General features: G+C 60.2%; 7 protein-coding genes across 7 annotated transcripts; 4 read left to right on the forward strand and 3 right to left on the reverse strand.

Annotated features, from left to right (window-relative positions):
- Positions 1–889: 889 nt before the first annotated feature.
- GSY1 (glycogen synthase) lies at positions 890–3,434 on the forward strand (the record flags this gene model as incomplete). Its single annotated transcript, XM_028620507.1, has 5 exons — positions 890–1,023; positions 1,113–1,175; positions 1,300–1,431; positions 1,487–1,604; positions 1,674–3,434. 5 exons carry the CDS (start codon positions 890–892, stop codon positions 3,432–3,434), a joined length of 2,208 nt encoding a protein of 735 aa, XP_028479479.1.
- A 3,263-nt stretch (positions 3,435–6,697) lies between these two features.
- On the forward strand, positions 6,698–8,619 carry EHS24_004966 (uncharacterized protein; the record flags this gene model as incomplete). Its single annotated transcript, XM_028620508.1, has 5 exons — positions 6,698–7,022; positions 7,103–7,216; positions 7,334–7,425; positions 7,486–7,991; positions 8,049–8,619. 5 exons carry the CDS (start codon positions 6,698–6,700, stop codon positions 8,617–8,619), a joined length of 1,608 nt encoding a protein of 535 aa, XP_028479480.1.
- Positions 8,620–11,099: 2,480 nt separating this feature from the next.
- Positions 11,100–12,443, forward strand: EHS24_004967 (uncharacterized protein; the record flags this gene model as incomplete). The annotated part of the gene is made up of 1 exon (XM_028620509.1): positions 11,100–12,443. One exon carries the CDS (start codon positions 11,100–11,102, stop codon positions 12,441–12,443), a length of 1,344 nt encoding a protein of 447 aa, XP_028479481.1.
- A 407-nt stretch (positions 12,444–12,850) lies between these two features.
- EHS24_004968 (uncharacterized protein) lies at positions 12,851–14,336 on the reverse strand (the record flags this gene model as incomplete). The annotated part of the gene is made up of 5 exons (XM_028620510.1): positions 12,851–13,270; positions 13,418–13,473; positions 13,520–13,602; positions 13,653–13,925; positions 14,008–14,336. 5 exons carry the CDS (start codon positions 14,334–14,336, stop codon positions 12,851–12,853), a joined length of 1,161 nt encoding a protein of 386 aa, XP_028479482.1.
- A 2,247-nt stretch (positions 14,337–16,583) lies between these two features.
- On the forward strand, positions 16,584–17,442 carry EHS24_004969 (uncharacterized protein; the record flags this gene model as incomplete). Its single annotated transcript, XM_028620511.1, has 3 exons — positions 16,584–16,740; positions 16,786–16,818; positions 16,892–17,442. The coding sequence occupies 3 exons, from the start codon at positions 16,584–16,586 to the stop codon at positions 17,440–17,442; spliced, it is 741 nt and encodes a 246-aa protein (XP_028479483.1).
- A 123-nt stretch (positions 17,443–17,565) lies between these two features.
- On the reverse strand, positions 17,566–19,696 carry CYP8 (Peptidyl-prolyl cis-trans isomerase cyp8; the record flags this gene model as incomplete). Its single annotated transcript, XM_028620512.1, has 10 exons — positions 17,566–17,902; positions 17,941–18,257; positions 18,300–18,505; positions 18,549–18,653; positions 18,693–18,807; positions 18,844–18,932; positions 18,970–19,231; positions 19,276–19,334; positions 19,381–19,517; positions 19,575–19,696. The coding sequence occupies 10 exons, from the start codon at positions 19,694–19,696 to the stop codon at positions 17,566–17,568; spliced, it is 1,749 nt and encodes a 582-aa protein (XP_028479484.1).
- Positions 19,697–20,202: 506 nt separating this feature from the next.
- Positions 20,203–21,994, reverse strand: EHS24_004971 (uncharacterized protein; the record flags this gene model as incomplete). The annotated part of the gene is made up of 2 exons (XM_028620513.1): positions 20,203–21,468; positions 21,518–21,994. The coding sequence occupies 2 exons, from the start codon at positions 21,992–21,994 to the stop codon at positions 20,203–20,205; spliced, it is 1,743 nt and encodes a 580-aa protein (XP_028479485.1).
- Positions 21,995–22,319: the final 325 nt, after the last annotated feature.

Here is a 22,319-nt window from a genome sequence, read left to right on the forward strand (position 1 = left end):
AAGAAGAGCCGGGGGGACAAAAAAGCTTTTGCGGCAGTGGGCGGCAGAGAAAGAGTGGCACAGAGGTACAGACGGGCAGCAGAGCAGAGGCGGCAATGAGAGACCACGATGTGCATTGCACGAGCCGGCGGCGTGTCGAGGCCGTACCGCGGTCGAGAGGAACTGCAAGAGAGACACAGGAAGAGACAAGCGGCCACAAGGCACGCTCCTTGTCTAGCCATGGCCACATGATGGGATGGGATGTACATGCCCACCACACTGGTTTTCGTCTTTGCTGCTGCTGCAGTCTGTGCACCACCCCGCAGTGACGAGGGAGCATGGAGAGATGCACTAGCTTGTGTTTGTGCATGCCCCCCCCCTCCCCACAGCTGGTCGATCCTGCATGGTGTTATCCTTAGTCGCACTCACTCTCCCTGGCGCGCACTGCTTGGCGCGATGGATCCATGGGCCGTGTGTGTGGCTGCCAGAAGGAAAATGACGTTGTGCACATGCGGGCCCACCCTGTGGGGGGTGAGATGATTGGCAGGAGAGGGAAGGCGGCCGCCCTGGGTGGGAGCTCTCCCGCCCCCACAGTCGGTCCGGCCCCGTTCTCTCATTCCCCCCCCCCCCCCAGCAGCAAGCCCCCCCCATCCCCCACCACCCACCCACTGCATACATCTCTCTCCTCCTCCTCTCTCTCCTCCTCTCTTCTCTTCTCTCACATCTGCTCCCCCACATCCTCTGCTTCTGCCTCTCATCGGCAGAAAATCTTCCCCTCCCCCGCCCCATTCCCCAGCTCTTATCCAGGAGCAGCCCCCCTTCCCTTCCATATCAAGCAAGCACATCCCCGGCTTGCTCCCCCCCTCTCCCCAACCACACCTCACAACCCCCCCCATAACCCCAAGACTTCATGTCCACGGTCCAGCGCAATGTCCACCAGCCGCTCCTCTTCGAGTGTGCTTGGGAGGTCGCAAACAAGGTCGGCGGTATCTACACCGTCATCAAGACAAAGGTCCCCGTCACCGTAAAGGAGTTTGGAGACCGGTGAGTAAAGAGAGTCGGCAGACTCGTACAGCGCACACACACGCGCAAGTGCGAGATGAGAAACGGGGGCAACCACTGACTCTATCCAGCTTCTGCCTCATCGGCCCGCTGAGCTACAAGTCGGCACCCATGGAGGTCGAGTCCGAGGAGCCGTGAGTAACAGCTGTGTCGGAAGGAGGCCTGCGTGTAGGCAGGCGGCGGCCCCACCCGACACGGGCCGAACCAGGATCACCAGGATCACCCGATCACCCACCCGCTGACACTGGATCCCTACAGCGAGCCAGGATCCCCCATGGCCGAGTCGCTCAAGGCGATGAAGGACCGCGGCGTAAAGTACATTTACGGCCGCTGGCTCATTGAGGGTGCTCCCCGTGTGCTCCTCTTTGACACTGGAAGCTGCTATGACCGGTAGGTTTCGGATGGCACCTTGCCCGCAAAGCATGCCACTGACGCCACATCACAGCATGGACGAGTGGAAGCAGGACCTCTGGAACATTGCCGGCATCCCCACCCCTCCCAATGACCACGAGACGAACGAGACCATTGTCTTTGGCTACATGGTCGCCTGGTTCCTTGGCGAGGTGAGTAGAGAAGAGAGACGCAAGGAAAGGAATGAGGGAGCAGCGCGATGCTGACATTTGTTTCTCCAGTTCTCCTCCCGTTGCCTCGACACTGCGATCATTGCCCACTTTCACGAGTGGCAGGCTGGTCTTGCCATTCCCCTGTGCCGCAAGAGGCACATTGACGTCACCACCATCTTCACCACCCACGCTACCCTGCTCGGCCGTTACCTGTGCGCCGGCAGCGTCGATTTCTACAACAACCTCCAGTACTTTGACGTCGACCACGAGGCTGGCAAGCGCGGCATCTACCACCGTTACTGTATCGAGCGCTCGTCGGCCCACTGCGCCGACGTGTTCACCACCGTCTCGCACATTACCGCGTACGAGTCGGAGCACCTGCTCAAGCGCAAGCCCGACGGCGTCCTGCCCAACGGTCTGAACGTGGTCAAGTTTGCGGCCATGCACGAGTTCCAGAACCTCCACTCCATCTCCAAGGAGAAGATCAACGAGTTTATCCGCGGCCACTTTTACGGCCACTACGACTTTGACCTCGAGAACACGGTCTACATGTTCACTGCGGGCCGTTACGAGTTCCGCAACAAGGGTGTCGACATGTTCATCGAGTCGCTGGCGCGTCTGAACCACCGTCTCCAGAAGATGGGATCCAAGATGACCGTCGTGGCCTTTATCATCATGCCCGCAGCCACCAACTCGTACACCATCGAGGCCCTCAAGGGCCAGGCCGTCACGGGCGCGCTCAAGGACTGTGTCAACCAGATCACCGACCGCATTGGCAAGCGTCTCTTTGAGCACGCCGCCCGCTACGACGGCACGCACGGCACCGAGGTTCCCAACCCCGAGGACCTCATGTCCGCCGAGGACAAGATCCTGCTCAAGCGCCGCGTGTTTGCGCTCAAGCGCAACTCGCTCCCTCCCGTTGTCACCCACAACATGGCCGACGACTCGACCGACCCCATCCTCAACCAGATCCGCCGCGTCCAGCTCTTCAACCGCACCTCGGACCGCGTCAAGATCATCTTCCACCCCGAGTTCCTCAACTCGAACAACCCCATCCTCGGCCTCGACTATGAGGAGTTTGTCCGCGGCTGCCACCTGGGTGTCTTCCCTTCTTACTATGAGCCATTCGGCTACACTCCCGCCGAGTGCACCGTCATGGGTATCCCCAACGTCACCACCAACCTGTCCGGTTTCGGCTGCTTCATGGAGGACCTCCTCGAGGCCCCCGAAGACTACGGATGCTACATTGTCGACCGCCGCAGCCAGGGTGTCGAAGAGTCGGTCGACCAGCTCACCAACATGCTCCTGGGCTTCACCCTCAAGTCGCGTCGCCAGCGTATCAACCAGCGTAACCGCACCGAGCGCCTGTCGGAGCTGCTCGACTGGAAGTCGCTCGGTCTCGAGTACGCCAAGGCGCGCCAGCTGGCCCTGCGCCGCGCGTACCCGGAATCGTTCACCGACGACGAGCCCGAGTTTACCGGCGTGCAGCGCGTCGCTGGCCCGCTCTCGGCTCCCGGTTCCCCGCGCTACCGTTCCGGCATGATGACGCCCGGAGACTACGCCACGCTCACCGAGGAGATGGAGCACCTGTCCACCAGCGACTACATGGGCGGCAAGAACTGGCGCGGCATCAACGACAATGACGACGACGAGGAGAACCACTACTCGTACCCGCTCGTCATGAAGCCGCGCAACCGCTCCGACTCGCTCGCGTCCGCCATCTCGGGCACCATGACGCCCTCGGGCGGCCTCAAGCTCAGCGAAAAGGACCTGGCAAAGGCCGACGCCGCGCTCGAGACCCACAACACGGTCGCAAGTAACGGCCACTAGGCGCGCCGAGCGGGCGCGAGCGGGCGCGGCGGCGGAGCGAGAGCGAGCATGAAGACCCCAGCAGCTCCGTCCATCGGAGTCAACAGTGTCGACGACCAGGAAAGAAAATAACGACGTGTCTCTGCCAACCAACCAACCAACCAACCAACCAAAAATCACGAAATCTCGCCACAATGATCTATCTCTGGCTACGGAACGGATTTCGCCTACGAGAAGACCGGGACGGCGGGGAGCGAGCTGGAGGGAGAGAGGAAGGGGTGATGGTGACGGGGGTTGTGTCTTTTGACGACGACGACGACGGCGGCGGTGGTGGAGGCGGTGGAGGTCGATTGTCTGCGTTTGCGTTTTGCGTTTCCCATTTTTCCTTTCCTTTTGCGTCTTTTGCGTTTTCTTCTTCTTTTGTGTGTGTTTAATTGGGGTGTGCGAGTGAGTCAAGTCAACCGAGGCGTTCCATAGGCTGGTTACGTGAAAACAATATGCAATGAATCATGTGTGTCCCAGTCTAGCAAGTTGCGAGTGGTGGTGCGTGGTGGTGTGTTGTGCTGTGTGGTGGTGCTGGAAGTTGGATCTTGGGAACTGATCTCTGGATCGACTTTGTGAGTAGTCCAAAAGCAATCATTCAGGTATGTCGGGCACGGTACTGGCCATGTACTTCAACAGAGGTCGCATAGTCTGTCGCCAACACTCCGAGAGCAACGGTATTGCGTCCTCTTGAAGGGAGGCGTGAGTGAGAGTGGCACCAAGACTCTGCGGTGACCTGTGGATCCGGCATCGTTGCCTCGGCCACCGGCGCGCCAACCGCCACCACATGCTCGCAGCTCAAGTCTATAGGTCTACATATAGACGCGTCCACATGGGCCATCCACCTTGGTCATCCTGCGCCTCATGCACCTCATGCACTTCATGCACACCCTCGGTCAGCTACTTGTGATCTCAGAACAAGAACGCCGGCAACAGAGCCGGGGGTAGCAGCCGGACATGTCGTCGCGGCTTACGACCTCCATCTGCCCATCTGTGCACCTTGCTCTGCAAGTGCGCGGCGAGCGGCCGCCGCGCCCCGCCGAGGTATTCATGTAGTTGGAAACTCGGCGGGCATAATCCGCATTCTTATGTGTGTGCTGGCCAACTGACACACACTGCCAACACCAACGTCCGTCGGCGGAGATACGCGGCTGCGGCCGGGCGGGCGCGTCCACACTGGTACATACAGTGGCCACGGGGGTCGTTGATCGCGGCCGTGGGCGTAATCGATGGCCCGCGTCAGCGACATCCCCCTCCCCCCGGGGCCCAGAAAAGCAACACGGCGGGTGGTATACCGCTCTTCCCCCGAGATCTGGGCCAGCCACCCGTATGTATATGCGTCGTGTGGCCGTGTGGACCGGTGTGTGTCTGCCCCGAATGTGTGGCGTGGCGTTGCAGAGGTCGTGTCGCCCGCACCAAAGGCCCCTTTGGACGGATCCAAGCTGCCTGAAGGGGAGACAAGATGGAGAAAAGACTGGACAGCGTACGCTGACTGGCCTAAAACGCATGGGCAAATACCCATGACACTGTGCCATCGCCGCTACTAGCAGGACAGCGGCGGTACAGCGGTTGCTGGGGTGTGCCGAGGGCAACCACTGCTGCGCGGTGGCGGACGGAAAATCTCGAGACCGACATGTCGATTGTTGTTCCCGCGCCATTTGGTACTCGAATATATGTTCATATGTCCTCCCCCCCCTGATCACCTGACAACGCCAGTCGACTGTTGCTTTCGTTGCACAGCTGCGTCGCTTCCAAGGCTCGTTGTTGGCCGCGGAGGATGGACGGAGACTCCGGAACGAACCCGCATGGCGGACTGTGGACTGCGTGCCAAGCGTTTTAGGCCCTCCGGTAGCAGGGCGATCAGGAGCGGTTGGGGGGAGGGTGGGGGTCGCTTGTCGCCTGCTCTGGACCACTGCACCACACTGGACTGCACCATGCATGGCTGAAAAGTCGCTTTGACACACTTGTGGAGGTCCCCTTGCAGACGCGCAGATGCTTTACTCATCAATCACTGATCAAGCACAGCACGGGTGGAGTGGAGTGTTTCTTTGTGTCCCACGTTGTGCTTGATGCAAGCCTTTGCGGACGGCAGATAGCGGGTGCCTCTCTGCGCTGATCTCAGCACGCAGTCGGCTCGCAGCAGCAGCGAGTGGAGGGAGACGAGGCGGGCCGGCCGCGCCCGGCCGAGAGGACGCGACAGTGTTAGTAACAGGAGGACACCAATTTTTTTTGGCTTTGATTCAGCACAAGAGCTGTCTCGTTGTGGTGGTGCCGCAGCGGCCCGGAGGCCGAGTGGCCGAGGACAACCGAGGGGAAGCGAGACCAAGCCAGGGGTGGCGCAGTGGAGGAGGCGAGACAGCGACCAAAGTGTGTGCCGTGAATAGCAGCAGTGCAGTTTGCCGGGTGCCTCAAATCACGCCAATGGACCCAGATGTAAGACACGGAGATCACAGAAAGAGAGGGAGAGAGAGCGACGGTCCAGGCGTCAGCAAAAACAACCATAGATTATCTCCACTGGGCCCATGTGGAGGCGAGCTGCTGCGGCGATACGCCGCTGACGGCGGTTGTCAGCATGATTGTTGGGTTCTGTCAGCAAGAATCAGTCGGCAGTGGAGGTTTCTCTTTTTTGCAAGCGATGCGGCGGCAGAGACCGCAGAGATCGCAGACAACTGTGCATATTGCCATGCAACGGCCGGCTGGCTATTTGACACAGCATGAGAAAAGCGTCGGTCGAGACGACGAGATTCGAGCCTCGGGCATGCAATCCACACACCCCCGAGGGCGGAGTTGGACCCTAACCGCACATGGGAGAGGGGCAACTTGCTGCAGCGCGCTGACGGCGCCTCCAAAGACCGCTGCGGACGGCGGCAGAGGCAGCAGAAGCGAGAGGAGGACGAGGAGAGGGCCTGCACGGTGGCTCGGCACCCCGGTCGGCCATGACGATTATCGCTAATCAGCCACCCCCCCTACAATCCACCCAATGCTTCCCGTCCAGACACTCAGGACTTTTAAAGAGGAGCAAATCTCATGGCTCCACCAACAACAATTTCATCCCCCCTCTCCATTCCCATTCCTCTCCGTTCCATCAACCAACGCACCCCAGTTCACTTCGTGCAGCAGCAGCACACTCCACTGCATATTCCTGGCTCTCATAGCACACCTGCTAGCCCTTTTTCCTCTTCTTCGCCATCCCCCACCTCCACTACAGCACACTTCACACTTCACACTTTCATTCTTCAACCATGGCTCCCGCGCCCGCCACCATTCCCGAGGAGACCGCCTCGGACGGCTCCACCATCGCCCCGCTGTACACCGGCCATGTCAACGACCCCGCCGAGCCCCCCACCCGCGTGCTGTCTGGTGCTAGCTCCCGGCCAGGCCTCAAGCGCTCCATCACCACCGAGTCGCGCTTGAGCCGCATCACCTCGGCCATGCCCAACCCCGAGGCAGACCTTGCAAAGGGTGTCAACCTTCGTCGCCCGCCTGGTGCCGGTCCTCCAGGGGCTGGCGGTCCTCCCGGTGGTGGTGGTGGTGGTCCTCCCGGCCTCCGCAAGTTCTCCCATGGATGTGAGTGTGGACACGGCGGCTTGCAGTTGGCTTGCTGCCAAATAAAGAAACCCCCGACCCAGCAGCTAACGTGATCGCAGTCTTCGACCCCGAGTTTGCCACGTTCCGTGGCATTGCAATCAAGATCCTCGGTGCTGTCGTTGTCATCACCACTCTGGTCATGTGGGCCTGCGCTCCCTTCTACTGGGGTTCTCGTGAGTACACATTGTGTCGTCACTGCCGCGTGTCGTGGCAGGACGATCAGTGGCGCCGATCAGTGGCGCCAATCCTTCCCACCCAAAAAAGCAGCAGCAACTGACATTTGCCCACAGTCTGGAAGTCAAACCACTACATTGACAAGCTTGCTGTGCGCGTGATTGACCGCGACGGCGGTGCCATCGGCGAGGCCGTCTCGGCCGGTCTGGTGAGTAGACTGGACTGGCTTGCTCTTCACGTGTGTGTCGACACTGACCTCCCCTCGCAGCTCAACATGACCGGCTCCAAGACGCAGCTGCACTACTTCTGGACGTCGCCCACCGAGTTCCCCACCATTACCGACATTGAGAACGACATCCTCGACGAGGGCGCCTGGGCTTCCATTGTGATCAACACGGGCGCCACCGCCGCCCTCGCCGCTGCGCGCGCGGCCGGCGACTCGACCTACCTCGGCACCACTGCCATCTCGGTCATCTATACCCAGGCCCGCCAGGAGACTGCCGTCGGCAACTACCTTGTCCCCTACATCACTGCCGCCCTCGCCCAAATCACAGGGCAGCTCTCGGCCCAGAACGTCGCCCAGTTTATCGCTGCCAACTCGGGCAATGCCACCGCCTTGAACCTCGTCGCTCAGGCTCCCACGACACTGACCGCGCCCATCTCATACGCGTTTGAGAACATCCGCCCCTTCAACCAGCCCGTCGCCACGGCCATTACCCTCGTCGGTCTCATTTACATGCTCATTTTCGCCTTCATTACGTGTATGGCCAACAAGTGAGTGCAGCCTGGACTAAGCAAAACTGTGGTTGGAAGCTGACAACGTCCCCGCAGTGGTGTCCGCGAGATCATTGCCCCGTTCCTCACCACCCGCTCGTACCTCATGTACCGTATCCTCGCTCCCCTGAGCCTGTACGCGTGGCTGTCGCTCGTCTTTGCCATGATCAACCTGCCGTTCAAGGTCGACTTTGGCGCGCACTTTACGTACGCCGGCGGCTTCTTCCTGTGGTGGGTCATTCTTTTCCTCGGCATGGCCTCGGTCGGCCTCGCGTGCGAGTTTATGATCACCGTCCTCGGCCCCAAGTTTATCGCCTTCTTCCTCATCCCGCTCATTATCGCCAACGTGTCCGTCGTGTCGCTCCCGCACGAGCTCCAGCCATGGATCTACCGTTATGGCGTGGCCATGCCGTTCTACAACTGCTCCAAGGCGGTCCGCACCATCATCTTCAACACCAAGAACGAGATTGGCCAGAACGTCGGCATCCTCATCGGCTGGGTCGTCCTCTCGATCGTCACCACGACCGTCGCCACGTACCTGTACCGCTGCAAGGCCGTGCGCGAGCACATGCGCGAGGTTGGCGAGCAGGAGCTGGACCGGAAGCTCCCGGACGGCCGCATCGTCTAAGTGCGAACAGCCCAACACCGAGGGTAGTCGGTCAGTCGCGTCGCGCGGCCACACACTTGTGCGAGCAGCCTCCTGAAGAGAGAGCCCTCCACACCACCCCGACTGCGACTTTATAGATAGCGCTGGAATAGATGGGCTGAACGGTTCGAAACATTACAAACCGCGCCGTTGATCACTGTATATATGCACCTTGCTATAATTTCTGCCTGCATCGAGCAACGGAGCTGGCACAAGGGTGACAGGCTGACATTCCAAAGAAGCACACCTCTACTCTTGGCAGAGCGGCGGTGGGACGTCGGACATGAATCCGTCGTCCAGGTCACCCACCCTCTTGTTGGCGCGCGTACACTGCGCACTGCAGACGCAAGCTCTGCCCGCAACGCACAGCGCACCTACGATCGAGACGCTTGAAGACCCGACTCGCCACCTTTGTCAAGGCCAACACGCCAGCCGCCGTCATAGAGTGTGCCCGATGCGTGACCGTTCGCCGCCGTCTGTATGGTGCCCGCGATCCGCAGCCAAAGGGCGTGTCGGGCCTGGACGCGGCCTATATCGAGACACAACCTGCTGCCCAAGAACAATGCAATATATAAAAGTCCATTGGAAACTGTGTCCTCGACCCCACTGGCCGGGCGTGCACTGCAATAAAAGTCTAATTGGACTGTGTGTGTTCGCGGTATACTGCTCATACTACTCACTTGCGGCCATGTGGCCATGAGCAGTGCACTCTGCACCGCCGAGACTGAACCGGCGTCGTACAAAAAAAAGCTCTTTGAGATCTCGACGGAGATTCCGTACACTGGTCCGCCCCGGCGGCACGACGCGCCATGGCGAGATCCCATATCCCACGTTTGCGGATTGTGGATGCCATATGCCTATGCGCCTCGTGCTCACCGGTGTTGTTGGGGTGGGTGGAGTGGAGTGGAGTGCTTTGGGATATACATCGGCCACATAGGTTCATCTGACACCACCACGCTCCATGGAATGCCGCGTGTGCGGTGACTGACCGTCTCAAGAACGTAACACACCGAGCCTGTTGCGCATACGCAGACAAAAGACCCACCGGCAAACCCGGCCAACCCAGGATTGCTGGATCAACCCCGGTTGACGGCAGCGGGAGACGTGCGTGCGGCGCGTGCGGCATGGGTCTCCAGCGGCACATGCATAATGCTCGCTCGCCTCGCTTGAATGTCCTAATGCAAAAGGGTCTCTCCATGTGGTGGTCCTGCATGTCTGCATGTCTGCAGCTAGTACCCTAGGCTAATGGGAGAGCCGAAAAAGATTGAAGGCAAGGACAATGAGATGTGTGGGCGGCGACGGGCCAGCGTGTTCTGCACCATCCGCAGGCGTGCAGATCAACAGAACAAACCGTGGAGAAGAGAGAACACGGCAGGTGGGAGCGAGAATGGCATGGCGTCCCATCCCAGATCCTCAGATCCTCAGATCCTGCAGGACTGCAGGACTGCAGGACTAGGACTGCCGGTACGAGAGCCGGTCTCCCTCTGATGCATGCGCAGGGGGGGCAGGGGTCTGTCTCTCTCGCTCTCTGGCTGATACGACGCCAAGCCTCTCTCTCTCTCTCTCTTCTTCTGTCTCACATTTTACAGTGCCACGCGTGTGTTGATCGGAGCTTTGAGCAGTGGACGCCTGTGTGAGAGTCAAGCGTCAGAGCATGTGGCCGGGGGACGCGACGAGGGGGAGCAACGACGCACCGCACGCGCATGCACAGGGACGCTTTTCTCGTGTGAATTACACTTTCCTGCCCTCCCGGCCCGTGTCATGCATATAACCTTTCGGCAGCGGGAGACAGGAGAGAGAGGACGACACGGCATGAACGACGGAGGCGATGCACCACCCATTATTGAACGGAAGCTGCCCCTGTGCCCTCTCTCACGGACGCGCGCGCGTACCAGTGCACACGCAGTGCAAAAGGCGAGAGGGGCGAGAGCAGTGGGCCCATCGCAACAGCCAGAGAACCCATGTGCAAGGCCCACAAGGCTGTCGGGGCGATCACGCACCTCCTCGCTGCTCTCTGTCAGAGCTCTGCACCGCCGCCCGTACAGTGCAAAAAAGGACAACTACTGTGACTTGTTAAAAACACCCACAGCACGTCGCAGCCGTCCACCTCTTTTCCCCCTTTCTTGCAACCTCCCCAGAGCACCCATAGTCCCACCCCCTTTCACGTTCGCCCGTTCAAACACGACTTGTCCCATCTGTCCAGCACACCGTGACGTCCAACAGCACAACCGACATCCCCAGTAGTGGCCAGTCTACAGAGTCTACTGCGCCCACTGCTTCCACAATGAGTAAGTAGTGTTACCAAGGGCCGTTTAATGGGCCGCGCCGTGCCAAGGGCCGCCGCAACCGTCACATGGACAGCATGGACAGGTCGACAGGCATGCGGGCAGTGCTGCTACACATACATATATTGAGACTGCAAGCACAAGAACACATGCTCATGCCCAGGCTCCGACCCCATCATGACTTCTATCGGCGTCACCACTGGCCCGGTCGTAGACCCAACCACCAGCGTGGTCGACCCGACCACCATCCCGCCACCTACCACCTCCCCTACCGACCCCACAACATCACCACCCACGTCCGAGCCACCCACAACCTCCCCTCCCCCGACCACTGAGCCAACGTCGACACCTCCCCCAACGAGTGAACCGCCCACTACATCCTTGCCTCCCACCACGAGCGATCCCCCAACGTCCACGCCACCCGTAGAGACCACCAGCGCCCCGCCGACAACCTCCGAACCCCCCACGAGCGTCGCTCCCACCACCACCACACCCACATCCGTCGCTCCAACCACCACCGAGCACACGTCGTCGTCCCAGAGCACCCCCACGAGCCAAAAGCCCAGCTCGACGAGCAACACGTCGACAAACTATTCGACCGTCACGCAGACGGATACCACGCACACCACCGCCTCGGGCGGCGCGCTGGACGCAGGCAGCGGATCGGACACCACGCACACGGGCGCGATCGTCGGCGGTGTGGTGGGCGGTGTCGTCGGGCTCGCAGTGCTCATTGGGCTCGCCATCTTCCTGCTGAAGCTGCGCAAGCGGCGCCGGCACTCGAAGGCCTTCAGCGACAAGATGTTTGAGCCACCTGCAAACGCGCCCTACTCCGACGGCAACCTCCTTGACGACGAGGTCCGGATCGAGCCGTACGCGATGCTGTCGCCCACGTTTGGCCAGGGACAGGTGTACGCCGACGACGGGGGTTACGCCGCTGGTGGTGGAGGTGGAGGAGGATACTCGCAGCAGCAGCAGCTGGGCCAGACCCAGGGGGGATACACCGAGCCCGAGTTTGAGCACGTCCCGCCTGCGTCGACCAGCCGCGCAAACAACGACGAGCGCAGGTACTCGTACAACGACTACAGTGAGACACCGTATGCGTCCGCCACGGCGGCGCTCCTGAGCGGCACCGACGACCAGTCGAACGCGCGCGACGAGTACAACCACCAGCTGGCCGCCGAGTCGCAGCAGCGCGCGCAGCGCCTGTCGACAATGGGCGGCAGCGGCAGCGGCAGCGCGGTCGGCGCCGGCAGCTCGCTCGCTCGGTCGGCCTCGATGGCGTCGAGCGTCTACTCGACCCCCTCGCCCGACGACTACACCGCGCGCAACTCGGCATCGAGCAACACCCCGCTGTTCACCGACAACGCCCTCGCCGTCGCCAACGACAACCGCAGCTCGCGCCAGCTGGCCCCCGCCACGTCGGCCGCGCTCTCGGCCGCAGAGGCAAAGTACCGCGAGGCGAGCAGCAACGGCGGCTCGATGGCGTCGAGCATGGCCGCGGAGCTTCCACCAAAGTGAGTCTAGCCGAGGCTCCCGTTGGCAACAATTGTTCTTGTTTGTTTGTGCCCAGCGCTGACGCCCCCCTCCCCTTTCAGCTACGACGCGATTCCCAAGAGGACGTAGACTCGGTTTGTGTGTGTGTAGGTAGATAGGATAAAAGACGGTGGGTCGCGGCCGAGGTCGCGGCCGTGTACCTAATATACAAGAGACGTAAGCAGTCTAGGGACATTGGGCTCTTAACGATGCACAAACAATGTATACATGTGTAACCACACCACACACTTGCACACTTTGCGCCTGCCAAACGTGTCCGCTGCAACTCCAGTTACATCGCCAAAGTTATAAAGTGTCCACGTTTTCAAAGTGGTTGATTGTGTCTAAAATAAGTAACGTTCCACCTTCCTTCCTTCCTCTTGGCCCCGCGCCTATGCGATGGTGGCCTCCTTGCCACGGGCGGCGATGTGGTTACGCGCCACGACCGACTTCTTGGTCTTGGTGGTCGACAGCGAGTGGAAGATGTTGGCCGAGTACTCGAAGCCGTCCTGGGGCGCCACGCCCTTCTTGTACACCTTGTTCCAGTTCTTGACAATGCCCTGGACGATGGGGTTGCCGACGATGAAAATGTTCTCGGTGGCAGGGGTGAAGCCGCCCTGCGACGCCTCGAAGGCAGTGAGCGCGTCCGAGCCCGCGTAGCCGCGGTCAAAGTCCGAGGCGGTGCGCATGAGGATGACGCGCGAAAAGTCCATGAGGCCCGCAGTGGTGGCGCGCATCATGGCCTCAAAGGTCGCGTTGTCCTCCTGCGCGGTGAGCGCGTACTGGCCGGTACCGTTGGTCCAGAGGGCAGTCTGGAGAGAGTCAGCGTGGGTCTTTGAGAGTAGTCTGTAGCGAGGGCAAAACGGGGGTCTTGCTGTGCGGTTCCAACGGAGCCGACGTTTGTGGCACCTTGTGACCGCCACTCTGCCATTCCCGTCTCAACCACTCGGTCTACTCACAATGTTGCCAAAGGCCTCCGAGAGCAGGGTACCAGCAAAGTAGACGTCGGAAGTGGCTGTTGGTCAGCACAGGTACACAGCGGACACGGTGATGGGACTCACTGACATCGCCGTAGAAGACGGCGGGGGGCTGGTTGGCAGGCGCATAGTCGTACTTCTGGCGGTACTCAATAGCAGTGGTCGAACTATGTACTCGTCAGCGTTCTGGCTCTTCCTGGCACAACTTCAAACTCACTCGTTGAGGGTGACGTTGGCGGCAGTGACAAAGGCCATGGCGTGGTCGCGGAGGTTGGTGTTGAGCTCGTAGTACTCGGTACCATAGTTGCTGGCGTCGACGAGGGTTCCGGGCTCGGCAGTGCCCTGGACCCAGTAGCCCGTGGTCCAGTTGGAGGGCATCTGGCGCGCGTCGAGCTCGTACGCCAGCGCGCACTGCACGGCGTAGCGGGCAAGACCGACCGAGCCAAGCGTACCCATGTACGGGTTAACACCGGCGATACCACCGATAAGGCTTTTTGAAACGCGTCAGCCACATGCCGCAAAATGAAATGTTCCCCCAAGCCGGTGGTGACTGTCCAAAGGTATACACTCACAAGTACGTCTTGGAGAAGTCGAACACGGGCGACAGGAGCATGGACGTGACCGAGACGGCGGCGTTGATCTCGGCCTCGCCAGTGGTCATCTGACAGATCTCACCGGCCTTGTTGCAGTGGATGGCAGGGTAGAGGGGCGACAGGCCCGGGAGGGTGTAGTTGGTGTTGAGGTCGAGCGCACTCCAGACCTCCTCGTACTCGAACATGGAGATGATGAGCACCTTGGGCGACACAGTCTTGGAGTGGCCGCGCGAGAACATGCCGCTGAGCGGGGTGGCCGACGCCGCCGTCGTGACGAGCGCAGCGAGGATCGCAGTGGTGAACTTCATTGCTGGTGGGGGAGTGGGAGACGAGGGAGTTTTGGGTTTTTGTGAGGAGAAGTCTTTGTCTCTTTGCTCGCTCAGCTGCTCTTTAAGTACTGCTTCCCAAGGACGACCAGGGCCGGGCGCCGATATTGCAACAACTGTCCCCCAGCGAGACGTTCTCTTCCTCTCCAGCTGTCCCCTATCCGAGACAGGCAGTTTCGCACAATCGTCAAACCCGCATTAGCCTTCACCTTCCATGAGGCACCAGGACCCAGATCAACTTACAGGAGCGGAAGCGGGGGTTGCTCTAGTCACAGCGACATGGATCATGCGAGGCTCCCTGCGCCAATTGAGCCGACCCTTCGGCGCCTCTCCGTGGTGGGCCATGGAGGAGACAACACAACTTGCTCGACGCTGGTGGGTGATAGTAGTGGACCGCAGGCCGCAGGGGTTACAGCCTCTGCCTGCGCAATGAACGTCTCAGGGACCGACAACGTCTCTGTCTGGCACTCGTTTTCTGCTGCTTGGCTGCGTTAAAAATAAAACGCACATGCCGCGCTGCCTGCCTGCAGGAGCGTGGCGCAAGGCACCACTGCTCGAAACCTCGGCCTCGTTCATGCTCTCTCTTGCCCGCATGGACGTCGTGTTGTCGACCATGCGGTCCGCATCGCTCGCGGACCCTCAGATAAGCCGCATGCGGCCGTGTGCGGGCGGCCGATAGCGAATGGTGCGCCGAGGCTACCGGGTTTCCATCAAAAAAAGGCGGCCTGCGCCCGACTGCGCCGGGTTTCCATCAATAAAAAGGAAACCGCGATTCCTGGGTCGCGGGGTTGCGACCCGACGGTTGCGGGTTTGCATCAGCGTACTGCAGCTGTTGAGCGCGCCGCTGACCGAGCAAAAGTGACGGGTGGGTGTGTACGTAGTCCTCGGTGACGGCCGTGAGGCTGTCTTGCGAGATTGTAATAGACACTTTGCTCCGGTCTATTCTCCCATCGGCTTTCTCGATAGGTATTGGTGTATCTACAGATCCCCTTGGCATTGTGGCTGCAGCACAGTCGATGTCACAAGACCACCCGTTGGGCTGCGTACATACGTCGGCTCTGCTCGGTAAACCACTACTGCCGTAGGTGTACACATTGGTCGTGAGTCGTGGGGACATTCGTGATTGCTCCCAGGGGGCAGTGGGGTAGATTACATCCAACTCGGCTGGCCGCGTAGGGTCGGTTTCTTCCCTTGAGCGTTTATCCCTGCTGGCGCCAACCAAGATCGAGATCGGGATACCATGAGATGTGTCTGTGCTCTCTGAGGCTCTCTCCATGGCTCTCTACAACTCGGCTAGTCGTTCGGGGGGCCTGGTGCAGGACGAGCCGAGCCCTGGCACCGGCGTTGCCGAATTGGTGACGGCCCCTCTCCCCATCCCTCTTCCATTCCGACTGGGCTCGCATCGTTTCTCGCATCGTTTCTTGGGCCATCAATGCGCAGCCACCTGAATGTTGAACTTTCCCATGCCTCTGCTTGACTCATAGGTCATCTGGGACAGAGGCTGGTGGTGGGTTTTGTTGGGCAGTCGATCAGATCAACTGGAGGAGGCCTGGTCATGGGGGGGTGAAAAAGTTGGTAAAATCTACAAAAATCGCCCGAATGGCCAGGGAGGTTTGCCGGCCAGCGGTGTGCAAGAGGCCGACACCACGGTGGTTGACGCTGTACCACTGTGCTGGATGCTCTACCGGGAGTTGCATGTCACACTAACAAGCGCTAGAAGATGGGACACAGGGGACACACGGGTGCAAGGTTGATCGACACGGCTTGTGGCACGGTTCGCGGCTGATCAATACCATTCAAGGGGGTGGGAGGCGGGGAGCGTCACGTCTGTCGCGCTAATACCTTCTGCAATCTGAAAAGGAAACATGTGCTGTATAACATGTCCCCCTCCACTCTCGCGTCTGCATATGTCTTCTATCCAAAGTGTGTTCATTATGGGCGTATGTAACGGCCACAAGGTCCAGACGCGGTCTCGATCGTCTTGGGATCTTGGGCGTTGCCGGCCCCGTGTGCGTGTGGTTTGGGCGCAAGGAAGAGAGGAAGAGCACACAGGTTCTCCACGCTCACTCAACAGACACCTATCCCAACACTTTCTCAGTCTCCACTACACCAAGAGACATCCTCCTCATGATACCCGTACCCACCCCCCTCACACCCACGCCGACGCGGCGCGCGGCCCCGCTCGTCTCCTCGCCACTCCGGACCAGCTCGCCACTCACGGCCACCTCAATGGCGCCATCCCCGTCTCCAAGCCCGTCCCCCAGACCCCCAGCGAGGTCAGCGTCGGCGTCAGCATCCACGCCTACTCCCACTGCGGCAGCCGAGACCCCGCGCTCTACTTCACCAGCTACCGCGGCCGAAATCGCCCGCCTCAAGTCTGAGAATGGTGAGTCGGGAGGCGGTGGCGCTGAGCACCCGTGCTGACCTTCAGCCGTCCTCACCGCGCGCCTGGCCCATGTCAATGGTGAGTACTGCGTCCTTTGGGCGATGGGACGCTGGAGCAGCGGTAGGGCGGGGGCTCACACCGGACCCGACAGCGCGCATCGCAGCGATGGAACAGGAGCAAGCACGCAAGAAGGCCGCCGTCCAAGCCGGCCTCGAAGGCCTCGCGCAGGCCCAGGCTGCCGCCGCGCGCCAGCGCCAGCAGCGAGAGAGGGAGCGCGCAGAGCGCGAGTGGGAGCGCGAGCACGCGCGTACGCGTACGCCGACGGGACACGGGCGCACGGGGATGGGCATGGGCGGCATGCCCCACGCCGGCTTGTCACACCGCCCGCACGAGTACGGTCATGCGCGGTCCTCGTCCACCCCGTCCATCGGCACCAGCACCAGCACCATGCGCACCCCGCCACGCGCATCGCGCACCGCTACACGCGCGACGGCGACGCTCGCACACGAGATCGAGTGCGCGACCATGCCCGAGGAGGACGAAGACAGCAGCGACGACCACGCCGTGTTTCACGAGGCGCACTCGTTTCAGCCCCGCTCGCTGTCGTCCGAGCTGCGCGGCCACATGGCCACAAACGTCGACTCGGACGCGCGTGAGGAGGAGTATGCCAGTGCCCTCGCCAAGCTCCAGGGTAGCGGCTAGCCAGCGCAAGAGGGACGCTCTGTAGGTATAGTCTTCTTTTCATCAGTCGCAATAGTTAGTTTTTGTGCGTTACAGTTGCGATCGTGTGTGTGTGTGGAGATGCATCTGGCCTGCAACCGTACATCACCATCCAGAAAAATCGCCAAACCCTCCTGGCTTGCGCTTCTTCTTGTCCACGCCAAACTCGACTGGCGCAGCCGCGGGGCCATCGCGCTTGGTTCCCGAGCCGCCAGCCTTGAGGTACTTGCCCACTCCAGCGTCGTCGGCCTTGCGTTTGCGGTCGTCGCGCGTCGCTGTAGACTCGCCCTTGACGCCCAGGTCGGTGCCGAGCCATGTCGTGCGGTCCTTTTCGCGCTCGGCCGCCTTGGCGGCACGCTTGCGGAGAGCCTCGTCCGACTGGTCCTGGCGAGCAAGGCGTGCTGCGAGGCGGACCTTGTACTCTTCGAAAGGATCTTGCAACCTAGTTGTCAGCTCATGCATGCAGTCGGCTTAGCTCACACTTGAACACCAGTGATGACAATGTCCTTGGTCGGCCGGTCCGATCCTGGTCGCACGGTAGTACGCTCGATGCGCTTCAACGTGTCGTCACCGCCAACAAGCTTCCCGAATACGGTGTGCTTGTTGTTGAGATGGGATGTCTCGTTGAAGGTAATAAAGAACTGGGACGAGTTGGTGTTGGGCCCGCTGTTGGCCATGGAGAGCACACCACGGCTGTCATGTTTGAACGCTCCCTTCTCGGCATACTCGTCCCTGAACGGCTCGCCCCAGAAACTCTTGCCTCCACGACCGGTGCCAGTCGGGTCACCTCCTTGAACCTGATATGGGTCAGCCGCGATGTCGTTCGATGAACTACCCACCATGAATCCAGGTATCAAGCGGTGGAAGACGGTGTTGTCGTACTTGCCCTCCTTGGCCAGCTGGATAAAGTTGTACACCGTCTTGGGGGCACGGTCGCCGTGAAGCTCGACATTCAGGCCGCCGAGATTGGTCATGATGGTCGCGTACGCCTTGGACTTCAACCTGTCCTTCTCCTTTGTCGCCTTCATGAGCTCCTCGAACATCACTGTGTCGTCAGAAACGGCAAAGGCGCGGCCCGGAGCACTCACACTCCTCCTCGTCCAACAGTTCACGCTCGTTGACGACCTGCGGGCCAAAAGTCGTACTTGTCAATGACGCAGCCGCACGGCCGGTGGTGAAGTTGGTGGCATTGTCTGAGTGGGTAAGCAAGTCGCAAGCCTGGGTGAACCCACAAGCCATCTGGTCAACCTTCCTCTTCGCGATCACACCCTCCTTCTTCTCGTCCTCCTTGCCATCAGGACCTGGTGTACCTGAAGGTGACGCTTGCTGAGCTTGCTCTGACCGAGTCTGCGTGGGTCAGCCTTGTCCGAACAAAAACCCTACCTTCTCTGCCAGCATCTTGAGCACCTTGCTGGCTCCACCTGCGGCATCCACGTTGATGCCCTTGAGAGGGTCGCCGGCGAGCTCGTCCTCTGGCTTGTCAGCTACATTCCAACCAAAATCACTCACCTGCGACCTTCTTGTCCTGCTTGACATAGTCGTACTCTCGCAAGTCGCGCGACTGGAGGTTGGCCGGGTCCTGGATCGTGATGATGTCTTCCCTCTTGAAGGGCTCGTCGCTGACGAGGTCGCGCCACGTCTTGGACTTGATGGCAAGGAGCTGGATCGAGGCCATGTCGAACACGTTGCCCGTGCTCTTCAGGAAGACAAGGTGCACGTGCGGCGAGAACACCTTGAAGGTGATGGGGTCGTGGTAGTTGCCCTCGGCGTTCTGGTGGGTGTTAGCTGCAATGTTCAGACCTGATGGCTACCCACCTTGAAGAAATTCAGCTTGATCAGCGAGCCCGTCTCCAGAGGCTTTCCAGACACGGGGTCTGACGAGTTAGCCAGCAGTACCGTACAGTAGAGAGCCTAACTCACTCGTCTTGAACTTGCGGATGTACGGCACAATGTTCAGCAAGTCAAACACGTCGGCGCGCAGCTGCTCTCCAGGCTCCGTGTCGGCAATAACAGCGACGGGGTTCTTGAACGGCTGAAGTGACAATGCACAGCTGTCACTGTAACACCCATGTCAGCGGCCTCGTTCGCCACCCAGCCAAAGGGAATCAACTTACAAGGGAAGACGCATGACCTCCGACCTGCCCGTCTCGGCGCGCTTGCCGCCACTGGACGCGGTGTGTGCGCCCGCGGCGTGCTCCGAGTGGGTCACGTACATCTTGTCCGAGTTGTGGCCCATTGTGGATGCGTTGTTGGCGGTGTGTACGCCGCCAGGCTCGTCGAGTGGGAGGTAGATGAGGCTTGTCAATTGTTGCAGCTCCCCATGTCGGCGGCGAGAGAGGAACAGTGGTGGAGATGACGCGGGATCAATTTCCACGTGGCAGAGAATAACATCACGGAGATGGGGCCATTGTCCGCTTTAAACATGGGTTTTTTTGTTTTTTTGTTTTTGTTTTTGTTTTCCCGAACGAACAAAGCCCTTGCGTGCGTGCCGTACACAATGCACTTGGCTTTCACCCCGGGTTCCTGCTGACGTGAAGACATGTTCTGGTACTGTAACCGTCTCTTTCCGTTCATCTCACCGCCTCTCCTTTTCGTTACATGCCGTACAGCCGACACGGTTTTCTGATCTGGTCTGCTCCCGACGTTTGGGGTCACACTGTTCATATGCGGACCAACAACCTAACAAGGGTGTGCCACCCACTACTGCATTCCACATACTGCACTGATTACTTTAATTTTACTTTAAATGCGGAAGCTGCCAATGTTGGCCTTGAGGACCGCCTCGGACGCCTGGCGGAACGTGTCGGTGATGAATGTAAAGTACGACGCGTAGAAGCGGATGAGCTTCTTGTTGGTGGCGTCCCACTGGGGCCAAGTCTCTTTGACCTTGGTGCCCGTGCCGGTACCACCGCTGTAGTCGTTGGGGTTGAGGTTGTAGACAAAGTTGACGTAGTAGCTCTGGATACCCTTACTGGCATAGTTGGGGAGGATGCCGAAGAAGACCTGGAGAATGTCCGAACCGTGGAACGTGCCGAGGATGGGAGTGCCATAGTCATAGCTAGCAAGGTATGACCAGGCGGGGACGGAGGGGTTGAGAGTAGTGGCGCCCTCGAGGAAGATGCGGCGAGTGATGGTGAAAGTGGCGTCGCCCAGGATGGCAGCCAGACGCTTGAAGCCCGGGTAGATTTCGTTGAAAAGGCCAGTGTTGAACGGCGAGCCGTCGAGCAGGCTAGAGGGGTACGTGTTGACCAGACTAGTGATCTGAGCCGTGGTGGCGTCGTGGAAGAAGATCTTGCTCAGGTAGTCGACCAGCTTGGCGGTGGTGGAGGTGGTGTTGGACTGGAACAGCGAGAAGAGAGTGCCCTCGTCCTCCTGGTCACCGATGATCATGGGGACGGCGGCATACTTCTTCTGGGCGAGAAGCAACTCGGCGCTCTGAGTGAGAGCCGTGCCGTCGGGACGGGGAATGTACGTGAGCGCGACCGAGTTGTACGACAGAATGGCGGGCTGCGAGTTGGCGGCCTTGAGGAAGGTGTCGTAAGGGAGGGCACGGAGGCAGTTGAGAGTGTCCGACGAGCCGCTGCAACCGGCCGCGGCGACGACAGCATCGTACACAGCCTGGCCCTTGGGGCAGTCGACGGGGTCGGCCGGGATGACCGATCCAGAGTTCATGATGGCACCGCGGAAGAGCGCCTTGCCGTTGTACGTGTTGTCGCCGTCGTACATGGACATTTGGTTGTACACGGAGATGGCGCCCGCCGACTCGCCCCAGATGGTGACCTTGGTAGGGTCACCGCCAAACGCCGCAATGTTGTCGGCGACCCACTGCAGGCCCATACGCTGGTCAAGGTGGCCAAGGTTTGCCGAGCCGTCGGCGAGAATCTCCTTTCCGGGCATGAAGCCAAAGCCGCCAACACGGTAGTTGACTGCCACAAAGACAAATGGCTTGCCGTTGGTGACAGCGTTGGAGACAAGGCTGGCGCCGTCGTACATGGCACTCCAACCAAGCTGTCACAGTCAGCACCTTGTTCAAGCGTCGCAGTGTGTCATCACTTACCTCAAAGCCACCACCGAAGATCCAGAAGAGGACGGGCAGGTTGTCGCCAGCCTTGGTGCCAGCCGGACGCGAGACGTCGATGGTCAGGCAGTCCTCGGAGATCTTCAGGACGTCATCGGCCACCAGAGGGGTGTTGATGAGGGTGGTGAGGACCGAGGAAAGGAAGTCGTTCGAGGCGGCATTGGCGGCCATCTGGGGGCAGGCGGGGGCCGCCTGCGTAGCATCAAAGTTGACGAGAGTGTCCGTGTACCTAACAGGAGGCTTGAGGCGACGGCTGCCAGTGGGTGCGTAGGCGTAAGGGATACCAGCAAAGTTCTCGGTCTTCTGGCTCGTAACAATTCCAATCACTTGGCCGGCAGGGATGGTGGCAGTGATGGTGGTGGCACGCTCCTGGAGGCCCTCGTGGCTGGCGACAGGAGCTGGGGCTGCCAGAACGGTGCTGAGAAGCGAGGCGACAAGGGCGAGTGTGACCTTCATGGTTGGCGGTTGGCGGGTTGGAGAACACAAGTCTTGACAGGTGGCCTAGCTTATATACTGTGTACGGATCGGATGACACACCCACACACCCACAGATCCACAGACCGTAGTGGTGGTTTATGCATTGGCCGCCGCATCCCTGCAGGAACAACATTCAGCCAGCAGCCAACCTCACGTCGCGTCGCTGCGTTTGATGTTGTTACTGCCAGAAGCGACGCATGTTGATCCGGCTCGATGGAAATTGGTAGCCGGCCCATGCGGGGTACCCCTCCTCCCACGCAGACACTCGGCCCAGATTTGTCCGATTTAATGTCGCGCGCTGATC

The sequence above is a fragment of the Apiotrichum porosum genome, assembly GCF_003942205.1.
Source record: "Apiotrichum porosum strain DSM 27194 chromosome Unknown scaffold_2, whole genome shotgun sequence".
NCBI classification, from domain to species: Eukaryota; Fungi; Basidiomycota; class Tremellomycetes; order Trichosporonales; family Trichosporonaceae; genus Apiotrichum; species Apiotrichum porosum.